General features: G+C 36.3%; 3 protein-coding genes across 5 annotated transcripts in view; 2 read left to right on the top strand and 1 right to left on the bottom strand.

Moving 5' to 3' along the window:
• LOC108559354 overlaps positions 1-15,405 on the top strand; it is a 37,327-nt gene extending 21,922 nt beyond the window's left edge. For 2 of the 3 annotated variants that reach the window (XM_017916603.1, XM_017916604.1), the window contains exons 2-5: positions 9,290-10,297; positions 11,422-11,520; positions 11,580-12,260; positions 14,063-15,405. In XM_017916603.1, the coding sequence (XP_017772092.1) occupies positions 9,290-10,297; positions 11,422-11,520; positions 11,580-12,260; positions 14,063-14,341 (2,067 nt within the window). In that variant the 3' untranslated portion in view covers positions 14,342-15,405. Of the gene's footprint in view, positions 1-9,289; positions 10,298-11,421; positions 11,521-11,579; positions 12,378-14,062 lie in introns of all 3 variants that reach the window. The other variant, XR_001890934.1, reaches the window with a different exon arrangement.
• An 809-nt stretch (positions 15,406-16,214) lies between these two features.
• On the bottom strand, positions 16,215-18,133 carry LOC108559336 (cyclin-dependent kinase 8). Its single transcript, XM_017916577.1, has 4 exons — positions 17,599-18,133; positions 16,878-17,533; positions 16,412-16,817; positions 16,215-16,343 (listed from the first exon to the last, which is right to left on the bottom strand). Exons 1-4 carry the CDS (start codon positions 17,818-17,820, stop codon positions 16,245-16,247), a joined length of 1,383 nt encoding a protein of 460 aa, XP_017772066.1. The 5' UTR covers positions 17,821-18,133; the 3' UTR covers positions 16,215-16,244.
• Positions 18,134-18,341: 208 nt separating this feature from the next.
• Positions 18,342-18,999, top strand: LOC108559346 (TM2 domain-containing protein CG11103). Its single transcript, XM_017916592.1, has one exon. It carries the CDS (start codon positions 18,410-18,412, stop codon positions 18,938-18,940), a length of 531 nt encoding a protein of 176 aa, XP_017772081.1. The 5' UTR covers positions 18,342-18,409; the 3' UTR covers positions 18,941-18,999.
• The last annotated feature ends 630 nt before the right edge of the window (positions 19,000-19,629 follow it).

The raw sequence follows: 19,629 nt of genomic DNA, 5'->3' as shown, positions 1-19,629 counted from the left end.
AGGCGCTGGTCCAAAGGGTGAGAAATCTTACAATTATTAGTTAACTGTCCGACTTGTAATAAATCTCCCGTTTAAGAAAGTTACATAAATGGGTTGTAAAAACTAGTAAAGTTGTTGTTGATGTGGAGTCCTGGTGGGTTTTATGGAAGAGTGAAGATTAAAGTCTGTGTACTTAATCGTATTTATTTAACACGTAGGTGATGAAGATTCTTAATCTAGCTTCCAGATGCTAAAAGCATAGGTTGCTGTTCAAGAGTAGTATAGACTAGAACTATTACTTGGACTAACTAGGACTCACATGAGTTTCGAGCTAACTAGGACTAGGACCCTTCCTAGGACTAATTTAAAATAATAAAAGTGTAATATTCTACCTTCTCCAAAGGATGAGAAATCTAACAATTGTTGGGGCAGGTTAATTGGCATAGTTTTTATAGACTTGTAACAAACCTCCCTTTTAAAACTAGCAAAGTATGAGAAACCCAAGAGTTTCTCCAAAAGGGTTTTATTGCCCTATGCAGATGTTACAAGTGCCGATAGGTTTGTTTGATGTTCTTTTGGGAACTTTCCATAAGACTGTAATTATTGAAACACAGTACACACATATTAATTAATTTTCTAATTTAAAAAAAAAATAGTTTCATTAATGGGTGAAATTAATTATGTTTAAGATAATTATTTAAACTATTGTTAATTAACGAAAGATTAATGATACTTTTTGATATTGAAAGTTTCTCTCGGGTGAAATTTATTAAAGATCAAAAAGTTCAACGCGACAATGGGATGATATTCAAATGGTTGGCGAGCATTTGGGTTAATGAATATAGTAGAAGTCGTATGTGTCATCACGCGAATTGCATGTCGTTGTTTATTATATGATTAATTAAAATCGAGCCTTTGCGTGTGTCTCCTCCTCGCTCGTCTATAGCTACAAATTTAATTAAATGATTGCAATTTCTTCTGCGACTTTAAGGCTGTAATGCGTCTGTTGTTCGACTCGTCCTGACGATAATAATCACAGTCCATATTTGCACTTGCATTTAGTGTCAATAATCTGCTGCGTCGACCTAAACATGCGACTCGTGTTTGATTTGTCGAATGCGAATCGACACATTCAATTTTCAATGTTCTAACGGTGAATCCTCCTGCAACAAGACCACCTCATCATCATCATCACCATCGCATCTTAGACATCCGCGCGAATTGCAGTTTGATTTACGACGAGTTGAATAAACCATTTCAAATGAAATAAAATTGCAGCAGCCTCCTCGTTACAAAACAATGATCTCCTTTCACCATCGTTTTCTATCCATAGTCACAACAACAATAATAATAATGATGATGATGATGATGGTAATGGTGAGGCGATTGATTTTCGCGATGTCGCTGTATCCCATTGTGTGTTTCCTGGTCCGCCCCCGCGGCCGTAAATAAAACCCGTCGAGCACGAAGAAAGCAAAGGATCGAAAAGGATCGGCGTTGCCGTTGCCTTTTGCTGCTAATGCTGCTGCCGCTCATAAACATATTAATTACGCTTCGAGATCAACCTTGAAATTATTCAGCTGCGAATGAGGTTGTTCTCCGCAACGTATCGTATTATAAAAAAAAAATTATAATAATCATCGAAGAAACTAAAAGATCAGCAAGAAAATCTTAACTAAAAGTTTTCAATAAGAAATTATAATACAGGTAAACGTCGTTTTCGTTACTACAGAAGACGTCGCAAATCGAATCGGCGTAAAATGAACCCATATTTACAGTGAGGTAACTATAGGGTTTAATTCTATATAAGTGTAAAATAAGTGAATCTGCGTAAATCGAAACGACGTTTATCTGTATTCAATTATTATTGTTGAAGTTTTAAATTTGTTTGTTTCCTCTTTGGATTCCCATATTTTAGTTTTCGAGCGGAAATCATTATGTTGTCGGAATATTTAATTGTCGACGACCTTTTCGATTGTTCCATTCCGGTGAACCCAGAAAATATTATTGTTTCAGTGTTTCAAATGTTTTTATTCATATATGAAGTGGTTTACATGTGTGAATTTTACATAGTATTCATACTGCTTAAGCCTAAGCTCTTTCAGCATGCAGTTTAAGGGTTAGATTTGATGAGTATTAAAAAAAAATAATAACATTGTAGGATAGAAACACATTGTACAGTAAAAACAGAACATTCTTGAAATCAGGAAGAGATTAGAACATGGATAGAAATCTTAGAGAACACATTTAGGCAAGTGCACATTTAGAAACATTAAGATCACACATTTTAAAGGACGACTTAATACACATTTTATAGACATTACATTATAGGATAGAAGCACATTTGTAGATTAAATGCAGAACATTCTTGAAATCAGGAAGAGATTTAGAACATGAATAGAAATTTTAGAGAACACATTTAGACAAGTACACATTTAGAAAACATTAAGATTACACATTTTATAGACACTAAGAAATATAAATAAGAATGAAATTGAAATATGGAATTTCACAGAAAGAATGGGCTAATGTTTTCAGTAAGATCATTGAAAATGGGAAATATTATTGTAGGTGCATAATCGTACCTTTGTTAGTTAGCTACACTCAATGTCATACGCGTTATGCGAAATCCATGTTTCCACCGAACGCCCATCGATCAATAATGCATGGGCTTTAGTTACATGCAGATAGGTCAGTTTGGGGTCAACCGAAATGCATGCTCCGGTGTTTCATCAACGTCAACAGCATGAAATTGCATTGTTAATAAATAAACCGTAATTTAACCAGATATTTAATAATTCAATTACGAGTACATTTTCAAATTTGATTTAGTTTACTTTATGAATGATGTAAAAGGAAAGATTGAAAATTGTTGCTTTAAAAATTGGCTTTAAATTATTTATTCAAAAAGTTAATTTAAAAGTTAAAAACTTTGCAAAATTATTTTAATTAAGTTGGTTTTAATTTATAAAAAAAAGATTATTATCCAATATTTCAATATAGTCTATTTAATTGCGAGTTTGTTCAAAACTGTTTTAATCATTTAATTGGACAATTAGTTACATGAAATTATACATTAGTTTTAATCGCGTGAAACATTTTTACTCTAAAATTAAAGTTAATTAAATCCATTTCAAAATTTTAATTAAATTTTATTGAAATTATTAAATTTATTTTTTTTTTTAATTTATAATTTAGTTATAATTAAGTTTATTTTATTTGTAAGATAAATGCTAAATCTAATATTGAAATGTTTCTCTTGGAAACTATACGTTTCGTTAAGTTAAGAAGAATCAAATTGATATTTCAATTAGTTAAGTAACGAATATTGTTTTTCTTTGTTGTTGTTTCATTCAATCGAAAGTGTATTTGGAATGAAAGATGATGATAAGAAGTGCTAGGTTTTCTTCATGCACTGAATCATCAAGCTTTTAGGAATGATATGACAGAAGTGTGTACGTATCGTGTTACAATCGATAAATAGTTGGCGGCGAGGTTTAACATCCGAATGCGTATGGTAATCGTGTTATTGTAAGAAGTAAAATTACAAAGTCAATTAGTTTAATAATAATAATGCTGTTAATGACTTGCTTACTATACTAGGTTTATGACCGCTTGCCGTATGATGTTAATGTTAAATTTAGATCCAATAACCTTGACAACCAGTTATTTATTATTTGTAATTTATTAATAATAAAAAGAAACAAAAGAAAATATCGATTTGTAATAATGTCAATAATTAAAAATATTTAAATCAAGTATGTATTTGAAATGTCAATAAATGTAATAATCACTGTCAGAGGAAATCATTGTAAAATAGTTCAATTTTCGTCGAAAATAGATTTCTAAAAGCAAATTGCACGGAAGGTGAATGAATGAGTCAGATGGTTTTCTAATAGGATTATTATATCATCGATTCCATGCGAATATAGATTTCTTCTCTTCTCCGCTGCCTGCTCTGCAGTTCTACATTTTTGTGACTAGTTTGATAGTTAACGATGTGTTTCAGTGCACACTTTCTAAGCAATTGTCTCTCTAATGAACCCGATTAAATTGCCGGCATCGCCGCTTTGCATCTAATTGAACATTTTTAGCACTCGTTTTCCACCATTATCACACTCGCAAGTTTTCTCTAATCGATCTGACACATACAGTGCATATGTTCTCCTCCATCTAATAATAATAATCCTTCGTCCCACAACAATCATAATATTGCTTCAAATCATACATTTCACGCTGACAATCTTGAACGTTTTCTCATTTCGAATGCACAGTTAATTCCAATCATCAACTACAATTACACGTAAATACGAATGATTGCTGTAGCGTTCATATTAAATGAAGGATCTTTATAAGTTGATTTAATATAAGTGTACTTCATTTAACTTACAAAAAGTACAGTAATATAGTAATATTTTCAGTTCAAGATTTTATTTCAAAAAAGAAACAACTAAACGATAATAACAAATATCATTCACTGTCAAAGTTGTGTGTATCATATGAGTACAAATTGTGTGTAACATACTCGAGATTTAAAGATTCGTGATTTAATGCCATTATTCTCTCATCACAGAAAAGCTATTTGTATGCTTTTCTTTAAAATAAACATGTATGTTTTGAAGACGGTTTAAGAGAGTTATTATTAAAATACATTTTGCTATAAAATTACTTAATCCTTTCACTCCGAGTTAAGTAATATTTTTTTTTTGTGATGCTATGAACTTTTCGTAAACATTGAAGATTAACCAGTCGGTGATGGTGCTATTAAATTCAATGTAATACATTTAGTTTAACTGTTGAGTAATGCATAAGTATTTATAGGTTTATTTATATGTGTGTGTGTGTGTGCATCTCCGGTTTTCTTGCTGGTTGTAGCGATGGAGTGGATGGAGTTATTCCTTCTTGCGCGTTTATTTTTTCTCCCCGCAGGAGGCCGAGGTCAAGTTTATTGCTTCCACATAATATAAAATATGCGACCGGAATATCGGGTTCTATTTTGAATGCGTGGTGGAATCGCAACCCGTTCGGTTTCGTCGGATATGCAGATGTACTACGTGGATGATGGCATTATGCTTCCAAGTTATAAATAAATTTCGGGGCGTCGGGGTTCAGGCCTCTCCTCCTCCTCCTCTCCACGCTCTATATTTAGTCGTCGACAGGGAGACCCCTCTTTTGTGTCCACATTTAGGATTCTAAAACTGTTGGAAGTGCTTGTAACCAAAAGATGCTGATAGCATGATTTTGGGGAAAAAAAAAGGAAGTAGTCCTGAGGCCGATACGCATGGGAGAACCATCAAACAAAGAGACAAAGCTAATATGAATTTAGTTGCTGCTCTTAAAGTCGATGGTTGTTGGTAGAGTTGCATTCGAATGAAAGTGATTGGCGGAAAAAGGTTAAGCTTCCTGATTTGGTTCGCTCGCCGCAATTATCAATTTTTCAAATTTATTCTTTTCAGTCTTTTATTTTTAACGTTTCTCGCATTTTCAAGTATCCTTGCCTCTCCTTCAGTCGTTACTGCTTCGTGTCTTCTCTTCTCTTTTTTTTTTCATCATCTCTGTCTCTCGAAGCGTTGCGGTTGACACGTAGTCATTAGCCAGTTCTGCTTCCTATACACATGCCAAACATACATCAACACGACGCGACTTTTCTTTAATTTTCCTCCTTCCTCCGGCCGCAACAATGTTTTAGGTGAAAGTCTTTTAAATTGTTCTCTCTTTGACTCCAGTTGACCCCCCCATCCCAGCGAACAACACACAGCATAAGTATTAATTAATAACAACATCATCAACGACATCGTCTTGTGATTTATTATTCGATTCACTGCGAACTCTCTGAACTCACTTTTACTACGATATCAATGTTTTTATTTTCTCAATCGTCCTTTTCAATTTTATTTAATTTTTTTCAATCGATTTCTCTACAGATACAAAAGTAGTCCAATCCATAAATTTCCGATGGATGGACTCGAAATTGAATATTAACACAATCTCGGGATTCTTCATTTATTTTTTTATTGAATCTCGCGTTCGTCCTTTCAACGGAACTCGCGCATTATTTCGTGATTGATCGACGTTCTTGCACTTGGCTTTTATTAATAGTCTTGTCGCTCATTCCAAAGACACCAGATCCGACTACATTAATTTGCCGTGCTTTCAATCACTTATTACCTCCACTATACTTGTTTTATATATGCAATCGCCTTTCATTGGTTTCACGGAAATATTATTTCCATTTTCAGCAGATAAAAGCCATTTCTCGAAAACTTTGCACAAAGAAATAATTTAAAAAAATAAAAACAAGGAGCATCATTAGCGTTATTATTTCCCAATAATGGAAATCAATTGGATTAATTCAATTGCTAAGTGCATTTACTCAATGCTGCTGCAATTAAACTCAACGTCATTTTTAATTAATCATCAATGTCTTCTTCTTCTTCTCTTCGATAAACTTAATTTGTTTCCATTATTTCATTGCAAAACTCAACCAATCTACTTTAATTTATTAATTACTATTTATGTGATTAATATTGATTTTATAATTGGAAAAGTTAATTAACTGTTCTGATATAAATCTTATGTTGTTAAATTATTTAGTTAATTTGCTCATTTCGAGTTCGAATTTTAATTAAATTTGTATTTTATGCATAAAATATTGCATTTTGTATATAATAAATTTCAGTTTAAAAGCATGGAAAATGTAATTTACGATTCCTGTGAACATTAACATCGGTATTACTGCCAATGTCAAGGTTGTTTAATAACGGACACAGCTTGATAAATCACAGCCACTCTTAGATCGCTTGTTCGTGTCTCTTTATCGCACAATACTTGCTTTTATATACTTACCATCAATGATTTCCGCATGAAATTTGCAAAATCTAATTGGATATTATAGTTCTGTTAATAATCTCGAAACCTAGGTGAGTCCTTTTAGAGGTTTCTAATCCTTTAGACGCACGCTTTAATTGTGCTATAATTCCGACAAGACATTATTAATTGCATAAAAGTGAAACGAAAAAATCGATGCAGATCGTAAATCTAATTGTCTCCGAACTGCGTGTGTCTGTATCTATCATACACTTGGGACAGTAGAAAGTTCTTGGATTTGCTACTGTTGGGGGGTTTAAAAACAAAAATAGTAACAGAAGCGTAGAAAACGGGGGCAGACTTCGGTTCAATCTAATGGTTAATAATAACAATAATAATTGAGAGATCCGATCTCATTTTCACCGAGGCACGATTGTCATAGTTAATTAACAATAACGGGCATCATCCGCGGCTACCAGATTTCCTTCCGTTACCACCTCTTCACGTGAATCCTCCTTCCTCGCTCTTCAAACACAATCATCGTCGTCCACCCTTCTAGATTAATTAAACGATAGCAGTCGCACCCTGTGCGTGATATTCGCAATTCCCATTTTCTTAATTAAAACCCAATCCCCTCAACATTTAATGTTGTTGTTTTGGCCTATTTCGTTCTTGCTGTTGTTGTTGTTGTTATTTCTATTCAGGCGACATTAAGAATATTAAATTTAATACTTCTAATATACGCGTCGTGTGTCTCCTGTGTCGAAGGTGTAACTGGATCGGCGTCCCTGGATCTCGCGTTTCATGGAAAATGGGCAGAACACGAGCGCAACGTGCAAAAAAAATAAATAAATATAAATAAATCCATCGAAGAAGTGGAGGTGTCCCATTCGGATATCGACGTGCATGCGGTCGCATCGCATGAAAGATCCGAGTGTGTTTCTTTCTAATTGGAAACAACACTCACTCTGTGTGTGTGTGATTCAGTTTCGTAACAGTTCGGTTTGCTTCATCACATGCGAAACGTAAACAAAATTATTGGCTTCTGTTTATTTTCCAAGTAAAGAAAGAAAGAAAGAAAGAAAGACCTCTTTTCAGATTCGACTAGCTCAGCAAATGACTTAAGTCAATTCTTTCGTAGACTAAACGCAAAGCATCCAATTGTATTAATGCAGACACAAATCTATTTTGTTTCGAGACAATTTCGCATGTCATTTTTTTTTATACTGTTATGCAAAATTTTGAACAATTTCTGTACACTTTTCAACCTTGGTTATGTAAGTTAGCTCACTGCTACCGTAATTAGTGTTGGTTAACAAGTCCACTTGAAATGTTTTCAAATCGGCCGTAATTATACGAACATGTAAACATCTATGTCACTCCAAGTTAAACTCAATTAAAAAGCATGTCAACGTGTCTTCAAACGGCCTGTATATTCATATATTTGCAGCACTAATCAACACTAAGGTCTGATTAAAAAAAAATGGTTATAAATTAAAGCAAGTGTGCGTCATAGACCATAATCCGGATATCTTAAATTTCGTTCTCAGAAATTCATTGGGTATTAATGAAATTTTAATTATCTTTTTTTTTTTGATTCTGAGTTGTGCGTGGGTTTTCGTTCCTCTTCATTTATTTCTGGAGGAGAGATCAACGTTCGCTCGCTCCATTCTGGATGCTGCATCTGGCAATGGGACGATATTATGGGAGAGAGAGATTACATTAAAGATTGTTTTCGTGGCATATCTTTCTTTTTCCTTCGAAGTAAACATTTCATGTGACCGAGTCTCTCTGCTCTGCTCGTCTAGTGTTGTTACACTTTTACCGTGCATGAAAAGAGGTTCGTTCGCTAATTTGCTTGCGCTCCGACATTCTTGGACAATTTTCCACTTTCCAACGTCCAATTGACATACACTATTCTATTTTTGTTTGTTTTTTGCCTACTTGTTTTTACATACTCTCTAATAGAACATAATGGTCTCGACCTATTTTTTTTATGTATATATTACTGCAATTTCAATCCTCTTGAAAAACAAGAAAACAGTGCAGTTTTCACTTCTTTTTTCATTGAGCCCTAAGGCTAGAAAACCAAAGATTCAATAAGAGAATCATAAATGAGAATGAGATATTAGAATCAATTAATTTACATAAATATAATGATAAAGGATAAACATAAACATCTTTTGCACAGTTATTGTCGTCTGTGTTTGCGTTGTCCGGCTTCTCTTCTTCCAAATGTTGTTGATGATGATGATGTAATACCGTTTGAATTGCGGGTGTTTCGGCTTTCTAAAGGTGTGGGCGTTCTTGTATCTCGTTTGGGTGTCTTGACACGAGCATGTGGGTTCACTTGGACACCTCCGACGGAAAATCCAATCGGCGAAATTATGATGCTTATTATTGTTTGTTGCCGGCGGCTGCGATGTCCTTTTTCCGAGAGTTCAAAAGGTCTAACGACCTCCGTTGCGATTGTTACTAATTTTTTGTTTTGTTTGTGTTGCAGGGTGAGGCTGGTTCCGGTGGCATGGACTGCCTCCAGTTGCGGCAACAGCAGCCCGGTCCGTTCCACTACCTCATCAACGAGCAGGCAAAGTCCCTGGTGGCGCTACAGGAGCTGCAGCATGAAGTGGGAGCCCTGCTCGAGTTCAGAGATCTCGTCATCGAGACCTTCCCGAATCTGCGCACGAAGATGGCGGCCAGCTCGACGCCGGCCACGATGACCTCCAACATACCGGTGGCCGTGAGACGAGCAGAATGGGAACCCGGAGTGAAGGTCCGAAGAAAGCTGAACACGAGCAAGGAGGAGCGCGTGAAGAAGACGGAATCGGCAATCCAGGACTCTGGTTTTAGCACGGAAACTAGCAGCAAGGAGACGCACAGCGCTGTGACGACGACCTCGACGACGGCGACGGCAGGCAACGAGGCTGAGGACGAACTCTGGAATCTGCTGGACATCATCCATAGGAAGGGCACGCGGTTGAAGGATGAGGTGGAGGCGCTTCAAGGCGCACTCCGCGATCAAGGCAACAGCAGTCCCACAAAGGAATCCGACTTCCAGAGGGTTCTCTTCCACGCCTCCGTCGACGATGTGCGGCAGCTCAAAAGGGAGCGCGATCACCTGCTGGAGCGCGTTGCAGAGATGGAGGCCGAAGTGCTAGCAGGTCGCGTTCACACCTCCCGTCTCCAGGAGGACCTGGAGAACCTCCTCGGTGCCAAACACGACCTGGAAGAGCAGCTCAAGGCGGTCGTTAGTCAAAGGGGTGAAGTGAACTCGCGCATTCAGGACTTGCACTCGCAGTTCGTGACTAGTAGTAGTAGTAGTACATGTGCGGACGTTGCGGAGGCCGCTCCGACGACGTCCAAGTCCATCCCAAGCAAAATCGACGACGCTCTCGGCACCGACATTCCCAAGGTCAGGCTGCCCGACTCCAAGAAGATTGCGGCCATCCTCAAAGAGTACGATCCCATCGTACTCCAAAAACACCTCCTCACCTCCACCGTTCAAAACCACGTAAGCTTATCAATTAACTCATCATAGCTATTAGGACAAATTCATTAAGCAAACAACTAAGTCGGTTACACATTAAAGAGATCATATTTGTAAATTTATAAAAATAAGTATGTTTAATCTTAAACATTTTAATACCAACGCTCACTTTACGCAAGAAAAATGATATTCGCTAAGTTATGAATCATCCACTTCTTGCGTGTTACACAACACAATTTCTCTCTCTCCTTCTCGCTCACTCTCACTTCGCTTCCCTTCGCGTTCTAAATTTAATTTAAATTAACTCATTCCGGAGCGCTAATTAAATTTGCGAGTCTCGCTCGACATTGCTTTTACTTCGGAGCGAAGGTGACTCCGACGAATTCGCAACCGTTTTGCTCTCCTGCAATATAACGATAATTCCATTGTTTTGCGTAGTCATTCCTAGATTCCTATTCGATACTAGTCTGAATCATTGTTACAGCAACTGGTTAATTGCAATATCATTACAATCGATCTAATTCGTTTCATTCAAGTTTTAAAAAAATAACATTGTGCATAGATTGATTTCTACCATCATCTCGATGTTAAATTACTCTTAGTATCCATATCAACATACATATTTAGATAAGTAAATGCGTGTATGTGCAATATTATACTAAACAACCGTTGCATCTTTACCGGATCCATGTGGAAGTTTTCATTATACATGTGCGTGCGTCATGCTACAACCTATGTGAATGCGCTTATTACAAGCATTTCGCACTACTGTTACCGCTGCATTCAATCTCCATGCCAATTATTTCGGGATTTTGCTACATATAGATTTAAAATATCGAGAGGGTATTATTTGCGGGAACAAATTGTCTCTTAACAATATAGATGTTAGAATGTACTTATTTACTTCGATGATAGTGAGATATGAAAAAAAAAATTATATAAATACATAAAAAAATGAAAGTTGCACGGTGTAAACAATGGTAATTATATTGTCTTTTCGTTGTTCTTTGCTGTAGAAATTTGAAACTTTCTAAGTGCGCTTTTTTATATGTTGCTTTGGATTTAACGTTTGTTTGGTTTACAAACGCGATTGCGTAATTCGGTCGAAATGTTTAGTGAAAATTATGTGTATGAATGTCTGCTTGTAGGTGTTGCAACTGCAATTGGACACGGCGGCCCGTCTCGAATTGGGCCTGGTGGACAAATTGGATAAGGCGCGAGAGGAGAACGACGAGCTCAGATTTCAGGCAAGTATTTTATGGTTTTTGAGTTCGATTTGTATGTTAATGGTAATATGGGTTTGCAGTTGGAGGATAGGAATATTGAATTGGAAGGTACGAAAGCGCGCGTGAGGATGCTGGAGAACCTGCAGAAGCCGCCGAGCGGGAGGTCGCCTGATATAATACCGACGATGGAGGCAGCTCTTCCGTCTCTGACGATATCCAGATCAGAGATTACTACGGCCAGCATGAAGGCGATGAGTCCGTTTCCTATAAACCTGCAGCTCGATCATAGCTCGAGCACGGAGTCCGCTCACGATCAGGCGGAGAGCGCGCGGAAGAGCGGTTCGGAGACGCCGAGGAGGAAGCCATCGAGAATCCCTCTGGTGAAGAGCTACGCTGCACCGAAACCACCGGGAAGCGCGGGAAAGCACAGTCCTGGTGGCAGAAGCCGTAGTGGCGAGTCACCAGGACGACCGCAGAGCGCGCAATCCTGGCGCAACAACAGGAGCGAAGGGAACAGTTTGAGCAAAAGCAGCTGTTCTTTGAACAAATCGAGGAATGCCTCTCTAACTGCAGCAAAGGACTCGCTCACGGGGAAGTCGCGTACCAATCTCGAGCTGAAAGATTCCTTGGTCAGCAGCTACGGCAGAATACCCTGCAACACTTCCAATACAGCCATCGCCGCCACAGCTCTGTCGACGTTGCGCAAATCCTCAACACCGAACGTCCGAAGGAACAACAGCGTGCGGGACTCAACCGATAAGGTACGGTCCAAACTATTTTCGTGGAACTGGTGGAAAATGGATCGGCCTGCATAAATATGGAGTCGCCTTGTGCGTTTATTTTCCAAACATATTAATACCCCGCTCTGACAGTGTACAGTAAGTCTATCATTTTATTTTTTATTTTGCTTCTTATCCATCCACATCTCTCATCCAATACAACAACAACAACAACAAACCATTCACTAAAAGCTTTCAGTAGATACGTAGTTTATCCACCCATCCACCTCAGTGTAGTTATAGTAAGTAGCTTAATTAACAGACAGATTAAATACCAAAGTTTGCTTCCGAAACTCTATATTTTCGAAAATACAGTCTACATTCGTGATATAATGTAGACTTAAATCATAATATTCAATCGTGGAAATAAACAGTGCATCATAAAATAATGAAATTTGAATAAATGAAAACAGAGATCAATGGGGGGCGAATGCATCTATTGATCCGCCCCTAGATTTCACCCACATGTTGCTGCATTTCTTTGGTTTCACGAAAGCCGTCGCGTTTTCTCTTTCAACGCGCGAAACAAAAAGGAAATACCGCTCTCGACGAATAGAAATCATCCCAAATCGTGTACACTTGGGTACGTATGTATGTACGGTCTATCTCTCCATAGCTCGACCTGCTCTGATTCCGCGCTCATTTCTAAATCATATCGTCGCTTGCGAAGCGCGCAATTTCGCAACGGAAAATGGATTTGCACACACCGACCAAACAAAATAAATAAGTAATTTTCTTCTTCGTAATTTCATCGTTTACTGCTGTTTGTTTCATCGTATATACGATGATAGTAGCACGTGCAATTTCGCTGCAAGTGCGTTTCGGGTGCGATCATCAATTGAATGGCAATTGGCGATGGGCTTGCGTCCGGTTCGACAATGCACCGGAAACGGAAACGGATTCATTGAACCACGGGTCCGCGCCGCACCGTCGTAATTAGATAGTCCACTTCACATTTTCAACGAAACAAAAACAAAAAAAACATATTCAAACCAATTCACAAACAGAAATAGAACGAGTATTGCAAACGTGAATGCGATTGCCGGATTTGATATTGACTCCTCATATCGCATGAAGAAGGTAGGTCTTTGTGTTGCGCACCCTTTTATCTCTATCTGTATCTGCTGTTTGCATGCTTGTATATCAACCAAACACGCACTAACACAATTTAACAAACTTTTTATTTTTGTGTTTCTCTTTTATATGCATATCAAGGATTTTTTTCTGCTACGTTTTTAAGATCTATTAAAACAAAAATACAAAACTCGATTTTTCTTAAATATTTAGTTTCAGACTTATATCAATAAATTTTCAAAAATGAATTATTTAATTCACTGAAAAACAAGCAATTTTCTGTAGTTCTCATGTTCAAATTACATGATTCGTTTTAAATACAGAATGTTTTAAAAGATCTTTGAAAACAAAGCAGATGCAATCTGCGTATGTGTATGTATTCATTGTTTGTTTTGTGTAACGCACTTGGACATTATTTTATTTTTCAAAATTATTATTTTTCGTGGCACTCCTTTTTACGTTGTATTATTTACGCAAAAATTAATTATTATTTTTAACATGCATATTAAATGCTAATTTGTTTGAGAACGAAGGCGGACGAGTTGATAAGGGGAAAAAAAGAATTATATATTTATTCGTATATATCTATTCTTTTTTTTGATATGGTAGAGTATTATGTTAAAGCAGGTTTGGAGAATTTATTTTTAAGTGCGCGAATTGCGAGGTTATCTTTGAAGAATGTTTATTAACGAAACTTTGGATATTTGCAGATGGTTAGATCCGAATGGATATTGTCGTACGGAAGCGACCGATATCCGGACTCGTTGGACGACGCGGACATCGTAGTCGTCGAAGCAGAAGGCGGAAGCGCGGAGTGTTCGTCAGTCGAGGGGGCGGTCGCCGGAGGCGGGATCTTCTACGATTCCATTGATTTCGATTCCATCGAGTCGAGCCTCTACCAAGCTAACGGTGAGGATCTCGCCGAATGCGATTCCCTCGAGCGCCGCATCGACACCTCCGATCTGTCCACCACCAACAACAGGAAATAACTCGAACCCAAACATTCCTCCAACGCTCACTACCGTCCAGATGTATCCAACAGTTGCTCTGTCGGCCACCGCCGACAAAAAGAACGCGCAGATTTGTCCCGATCTGCAAAGAATCCATTCGTTATCAAACATATCGCGTATCACTTAAATATATTACTATATTGTATTTTAATTTACTGTACGTATTGCATTGCGTTTTCCAATTGGATGCATTTATGACTCGAAACTGGTTCGAAAGCACCGATCCAGTATTCGCAGATGGGTTTACAGCAATGTACTTTTTATTTACTTAGGCCTGATCATAATTGTCGTCAACATTTTTATATTCATTTTTAATCTATACACAATTTGTTAATTAGTTATTATTATTATTATCATCGTTTATATTATTTCTCCTTATTTTGTACAATCGCTGTGTGTAGGACTGTGATAGGTTTATAGGCAGTGATCGGAGGCGTTTATTCGTATATTTATATATATACACATCCTCTCTATCCCTCTCTTAATTTATTATTACAATCATCATCATTCGATATTTAAGAAACTCCTTCTACAACACTATATACATATGTTATACATAGATATATAAAATATGTTCCTTGCTGAAGAAGACGTAAAGATGAAAAACCATACACACACACACGCAACATACACAAAGACTGTATTTTATATATATTATATATCGATTCGTGATTACTTTCTGTTTTAACCTCAGTCTTTTCTTATTATTTTTTAATTTTTTTTTATTTAATCTTTACCAACTTTATGTTTGTTTATATTTTTTCGTAACAAAATAATAATCAAAAGACTCTCCAAAACGTATTCTCATCTGTAACGCAGCTTCCAGATAATAACTGTTAAGTTGCATATTCCGTATGTGATACTTCTTCGTGTATAATGCTCATCACAAGATTAACCGCTCTTTATCATTACGATAGCATAATAATGTAGCGTTATTGTCGATTCTATTTTTAAAGATGAATTTAAGTGAAACAAAAAAAGATAATATTAAGAAATTCTTATATTGCAAAAACTTTGAATTGATTGACTGATTTATAAGTTTATATATGAAATAAAGTATCGTTTATTTAATCTGTTAATAATAATATTATATATTAATATATATATATATAGAGTAATTCATTGCAATCTATCATTTATAAATAATATATGTATATGAATAAGTACTACGTGTAAATAGAATATTATAATTATTATATTTTTTTCGATTTCTTCTTTTGTTTGTTTATAAATAAATATGAAAATCTCCTTAATTTGGGGAAACTTTCGAAATTCCTTATATCTAAATTATTTCAATACAGTTTTATCAACTTATTATTCTCATTATTTGTTAATAAATCACAAACAAATCTTCGTCATCGTAATATGAGTCAATTTTATTTGTTTTGATTAAATTGAACTTTAATAAATAAAATTATTTTATATTGAAAATTATTATAATTAATACGTTAATTACATGATTTGTTAATTTAAATTGTTAATTGTAATAAAATATTTTGTGTATCTTTGGTTGCCTTTTGAGATTAATAAAATGACGTCACTTTTGAACAGCGCCAAAACACCTGAACTTCTGTAGTTACATAATTTTCTATAGATGGATCCACTTATGGTAAACCTTTGAAAACGTTTTGCCCCTGAAAGGCATGCAACTTTATTTGCACTTCATTGTAAAGGATTGCATAGTTAATGAGACTTTATTAAAATTATTTTATTATTATGAATAAGGGAATATATGATGATGATATAGTAATAAATATCTTTTTGTTTCTTGTTTCCTTCTTTCTTTTGATTATAGTTTTTATATAATAATTACGAAACCAATATAAATTCTAAGAATATATAAATGTGTATATTTAAAAATTACAAACGTATAAATAAAATGTTAAAATCTTTGTTGAAAGTTTTGCTGCTGCTGTGTAGCATTGTTGTACATCATTTGTTGCTGATGGAATTCTTGCTGCTGTTGCGATATCGGTACGACCTTCAATTGATAAATAACGAGATGCATTAGTATTAATGTTACAGATATAAATTGCTATAAATCCATACCTGCGGGTTAACTTGTCCTGGATGACCGGGAGGAGCCAAGCGGACTCTTTTGGCAGGATTAGAATCCCCAGCAGCTTGCTGCTGCTGTTGTTGCTGCTGCTGCTGCTGGGGCTGTTGGGCTTGCTGCTGCTGTTGCTGCTGCTGCGCCTGCCTCTTGCTTTCCGCTTTGTCCTCCTGGTCATCATCAGTCAAAAACTCCCTTTTTGGGTACGGAATAGCGCAACCAGCAAAAACATCCTGTGTTGGTAACGGATCCTCACTGAAGTATGCGTCTTGCATAGCCTGCTCCGACGTTATCCTCTTGTTAGGATCCATCAACAACAACTTCTGCAACAAATGGAAAGCTTTGCTCTCTGGCTTTATCTTATGTCTGTCCATGTACTTGATCAAAGAACAATTAATGTAGCTGAAATCAATATTCATCAGTAAATAACTTTAAATATATACATAAATTAAGTAAGCTCACTTTGATTTCTTGAAGTCTTTCAACAGTGTTGGGTGCTCAGGCATTTTCCTAATATCTTCCCAGTCTTTTTCATGCGGAAATCCCATCACATTGAAAATCCTATCAAGCTGATCATGATGATAGGGATTGCTTGTCTTGATATCCTCCTGCCTACAGTGGAATATCGGTTCGGACGTTAACAACTCCGCGAAAATACATCCAATGGCCCAGATGTCGATGGCCTTTGTGTAATGTCTAGCTCCAAGAAGTAATTCTGGAGCCCTGTACCAGAAAGTTACAACTACGGGATCCATATCAGCTAACGGTTTTAACGGAGCATTGAACAATCGCGCGAAGCCCATATCCGCGATTTTCACTCTACCCCGTTCGGGTCCCTCACCCATAACTAGAATATTGGCAGGCTTCAGATCTCTGTGCAACACCCAGTTTGAATGCAAATAGTGAATACCATCCAGAATCTGATACAACAGAGACTTCACCATTGCCTTGGGCACCATCACAGGTTTCTTATTTGCCTTGGCTGCTCTGTGAAACTTGATAATATGCCAAAGATCATGTTCTGCAAAATCAAAGAGCAACCACACCTTTCTGTCATTGTGAGAGAGAAAAACCCTGATCAAGTTTATCACATTTGGATGCTTCAGCTCCCGTAGCAGCTAAAATCAATCAAAATCAAACAAATCATTATTAATTCAATGCATATATTGCAATTGTGACTTGCCGCAATTTCTCTGCATGCAGACATTGATAACCCAGTGCCTTCTATTTGCTTCAGAGCATAGTCCCTGGCGTCCTGCCCCACGTCTTTTCGTCTTCCCTTGTATACGTGTCCGTAGGTGCCTCTGCCCACTTTACAGCCCTCGTAGTCAAACAAGTCCTCCACCTTCACACGCTCATTCTGCGTTTTTATTTTGAACTCGTAATCCATCATCAAACCAGTCATATTATGAAAAATGATGAATGGATTTCAGGAACGGCTCTCACAAAAAAATCAAAACAAAAACACTTTGTGTACGTATTATTCACACTATAGACCAAATATATCACCACAACGCAGATCCCCGGGTCTCTCAGTTAAATGCTACCAACAAGTACAATAACAGTCTGTTAAGGGGTGAATAGTCTTAATCCCCGTGTACAATATCAAGGAAAAAAATGTTTTTAAATGTTTGCTGACGCTAAAATATAACCTATAAAGTACACTTCTTGACACTTCTTGCAAAGTCAATAAACAAACTTTTGTCTCTTTCTAACTAATGGCGCAAACGGAATGAAAGGTATTACGTTTTTACCTTGAAGTTGTCCACATAGCATTTTTAAGTATTTATTTAATTAGACAAAACCTTTAATTCAATTTCACTTCAATTAATATTAATAAAATCATGTTTTTACTATTTTGAGATTAATTAGAACTTCTTATAATCAACAATTAATTGAATTTGTTCATTTGGTTGCCTAAAATCATCCATCAAAATTTTCCAAACAAAACTTGACTTGACATCATAACCACAAAAAATATACTATGCACAAAAATGTTCTTCTTCAAAGGTGCAACAGCTATTACGCTGTTGTATTTAGTGAGTGCCAAAGTGGAAGATAATAAGACCTTCAATCCATTAGGTCCACTTGTGAAATGTTCTTACCTAACCTGGGAGTTTGTCAAGTGCGAGGAGCCCCTTGATCTGAAGGGTAACAGCACTGCCAAAGCTGATCTAGGCTATGGATGCGTTAAATTCGGTGGTATGCGTTACGAGAAAGTGGAACGAACGAAAGTCAGATGCACAGTATTGGATAACATAGATTGCTTTGGTAATCGAACCTTCTTCAAGGAGAATGTTCCATGTATCAAATACTCTGAACAGTATTTCACAACTACGCTGCTGTACAGCATTCTACTTGGCTTCCTTGGAATGGATAGGTTTTGTTTAGGTCAAACTGGGACAGCTGTTGGAAAATTGTTGACCATTGGTGGAGTTGGTATATGGTGGATTGTTGATATCATTCTACTTGTAACAAATAATCTGTTACCAGAGGATGGTAGCAATTGGAATCCTTATGTTTAAGTAATTTATAACCAATCAGATGTTTTAGTTTAAGAATCAAATACATATTAATTTTTATATAATCTATTGTTTATGATAAAAGAATAAATGAATCAATATAAATATACTTTTTTCTTTTTTATTAACTAAATTTAAATAGCCAACATGGATGTTAAACGTTGCACATTCTATAAAAGTTAATGTAACTCTTTAGGGCAGCGTTTTCCAAACTATCTGCTAGAGTATAGATACATTCCTGTACTCTTATCTATATTGCTGTAATACGCGTTAAAAGTTTAAAAATTGAAATTAGAACGTTCGAAAAAGCAGTGTTTTCACATTTCATTGATTTACTCGAAAACTATAATAGATAGAATGAATCCAATATATGCATATAAAAGCTGAATGTTTGGGGAATGTAACAAGTATTCACATATTACTGTGGTTTTATCCGTTTGGCTGTTATTCGCGTTCAAAGTTGCAAAAATGCTCGAAAGAGCGGTGTTTTCACATTTCATTGATTTTCTCGAAAACTATAATAGACAGAATGAATCCAAAAGATGCATATGAAAGCTGAATGTTTGGGGAATCCAGCAAGTATAGATACATTCCAGTGATCTTATCCATATTGCTGTAATACGCGTTCAAAGTTGAAAAATTGAAACTAGAACATTCGAAAAAGCAGTGTTTTCACATTTCATTGATTTACT

Source organism: Nicrophorus vespilloides, unplaced genomic scaffold (assembly GCF_001412225.1).
Source record: "Nicrophorus vespilloides isolate i.1.1-1 unplaced genomic scaffold, Nicve_v1.0, whole genome shotgun sequence".
Taxonomy (NCBI): domain Eukaryota; kingdom Metazoa; phylum Arthropoda; class Insecta; order Coleoptera; family Silphidae; genus Nicrophorus; species Nicrophorus vespilloides.
Note: the sequence above shows the minus strand (reverse complement) of the source record. Positions and strands in the feature narration are given on the sequence as shown.

Coding starts and splice junctions, on each gene's coding strand:
- LOC108559336 (XM_017916577.1), bottom strand. CDS start 17,820: ATGACTGGTTTGATGATGGATTACGAGTTCAAAATAAAAACGCAGAAT. Junction 17,534..17,598: donor CTGCATGCAGAGAAATTGCG/GCAAGTCACAAT, acceptor GATTGATTTTAG/CTGCTACGGGAGCTGAAGCA. Junction 16,818..16,877: donor AAAGACTTCAAGAAATCAAA/GTGAGCTTACTT, acceptor TATTGATTTCAG/CTACATTAATTGTTCTTTGA.
- LOC108559346 (XM_017916592.1), top strand. CDS start 18,410: ATGTTCTTCTTCAAAGGTGCAACAGCTATTACGCTGTTGTATTTAGTG.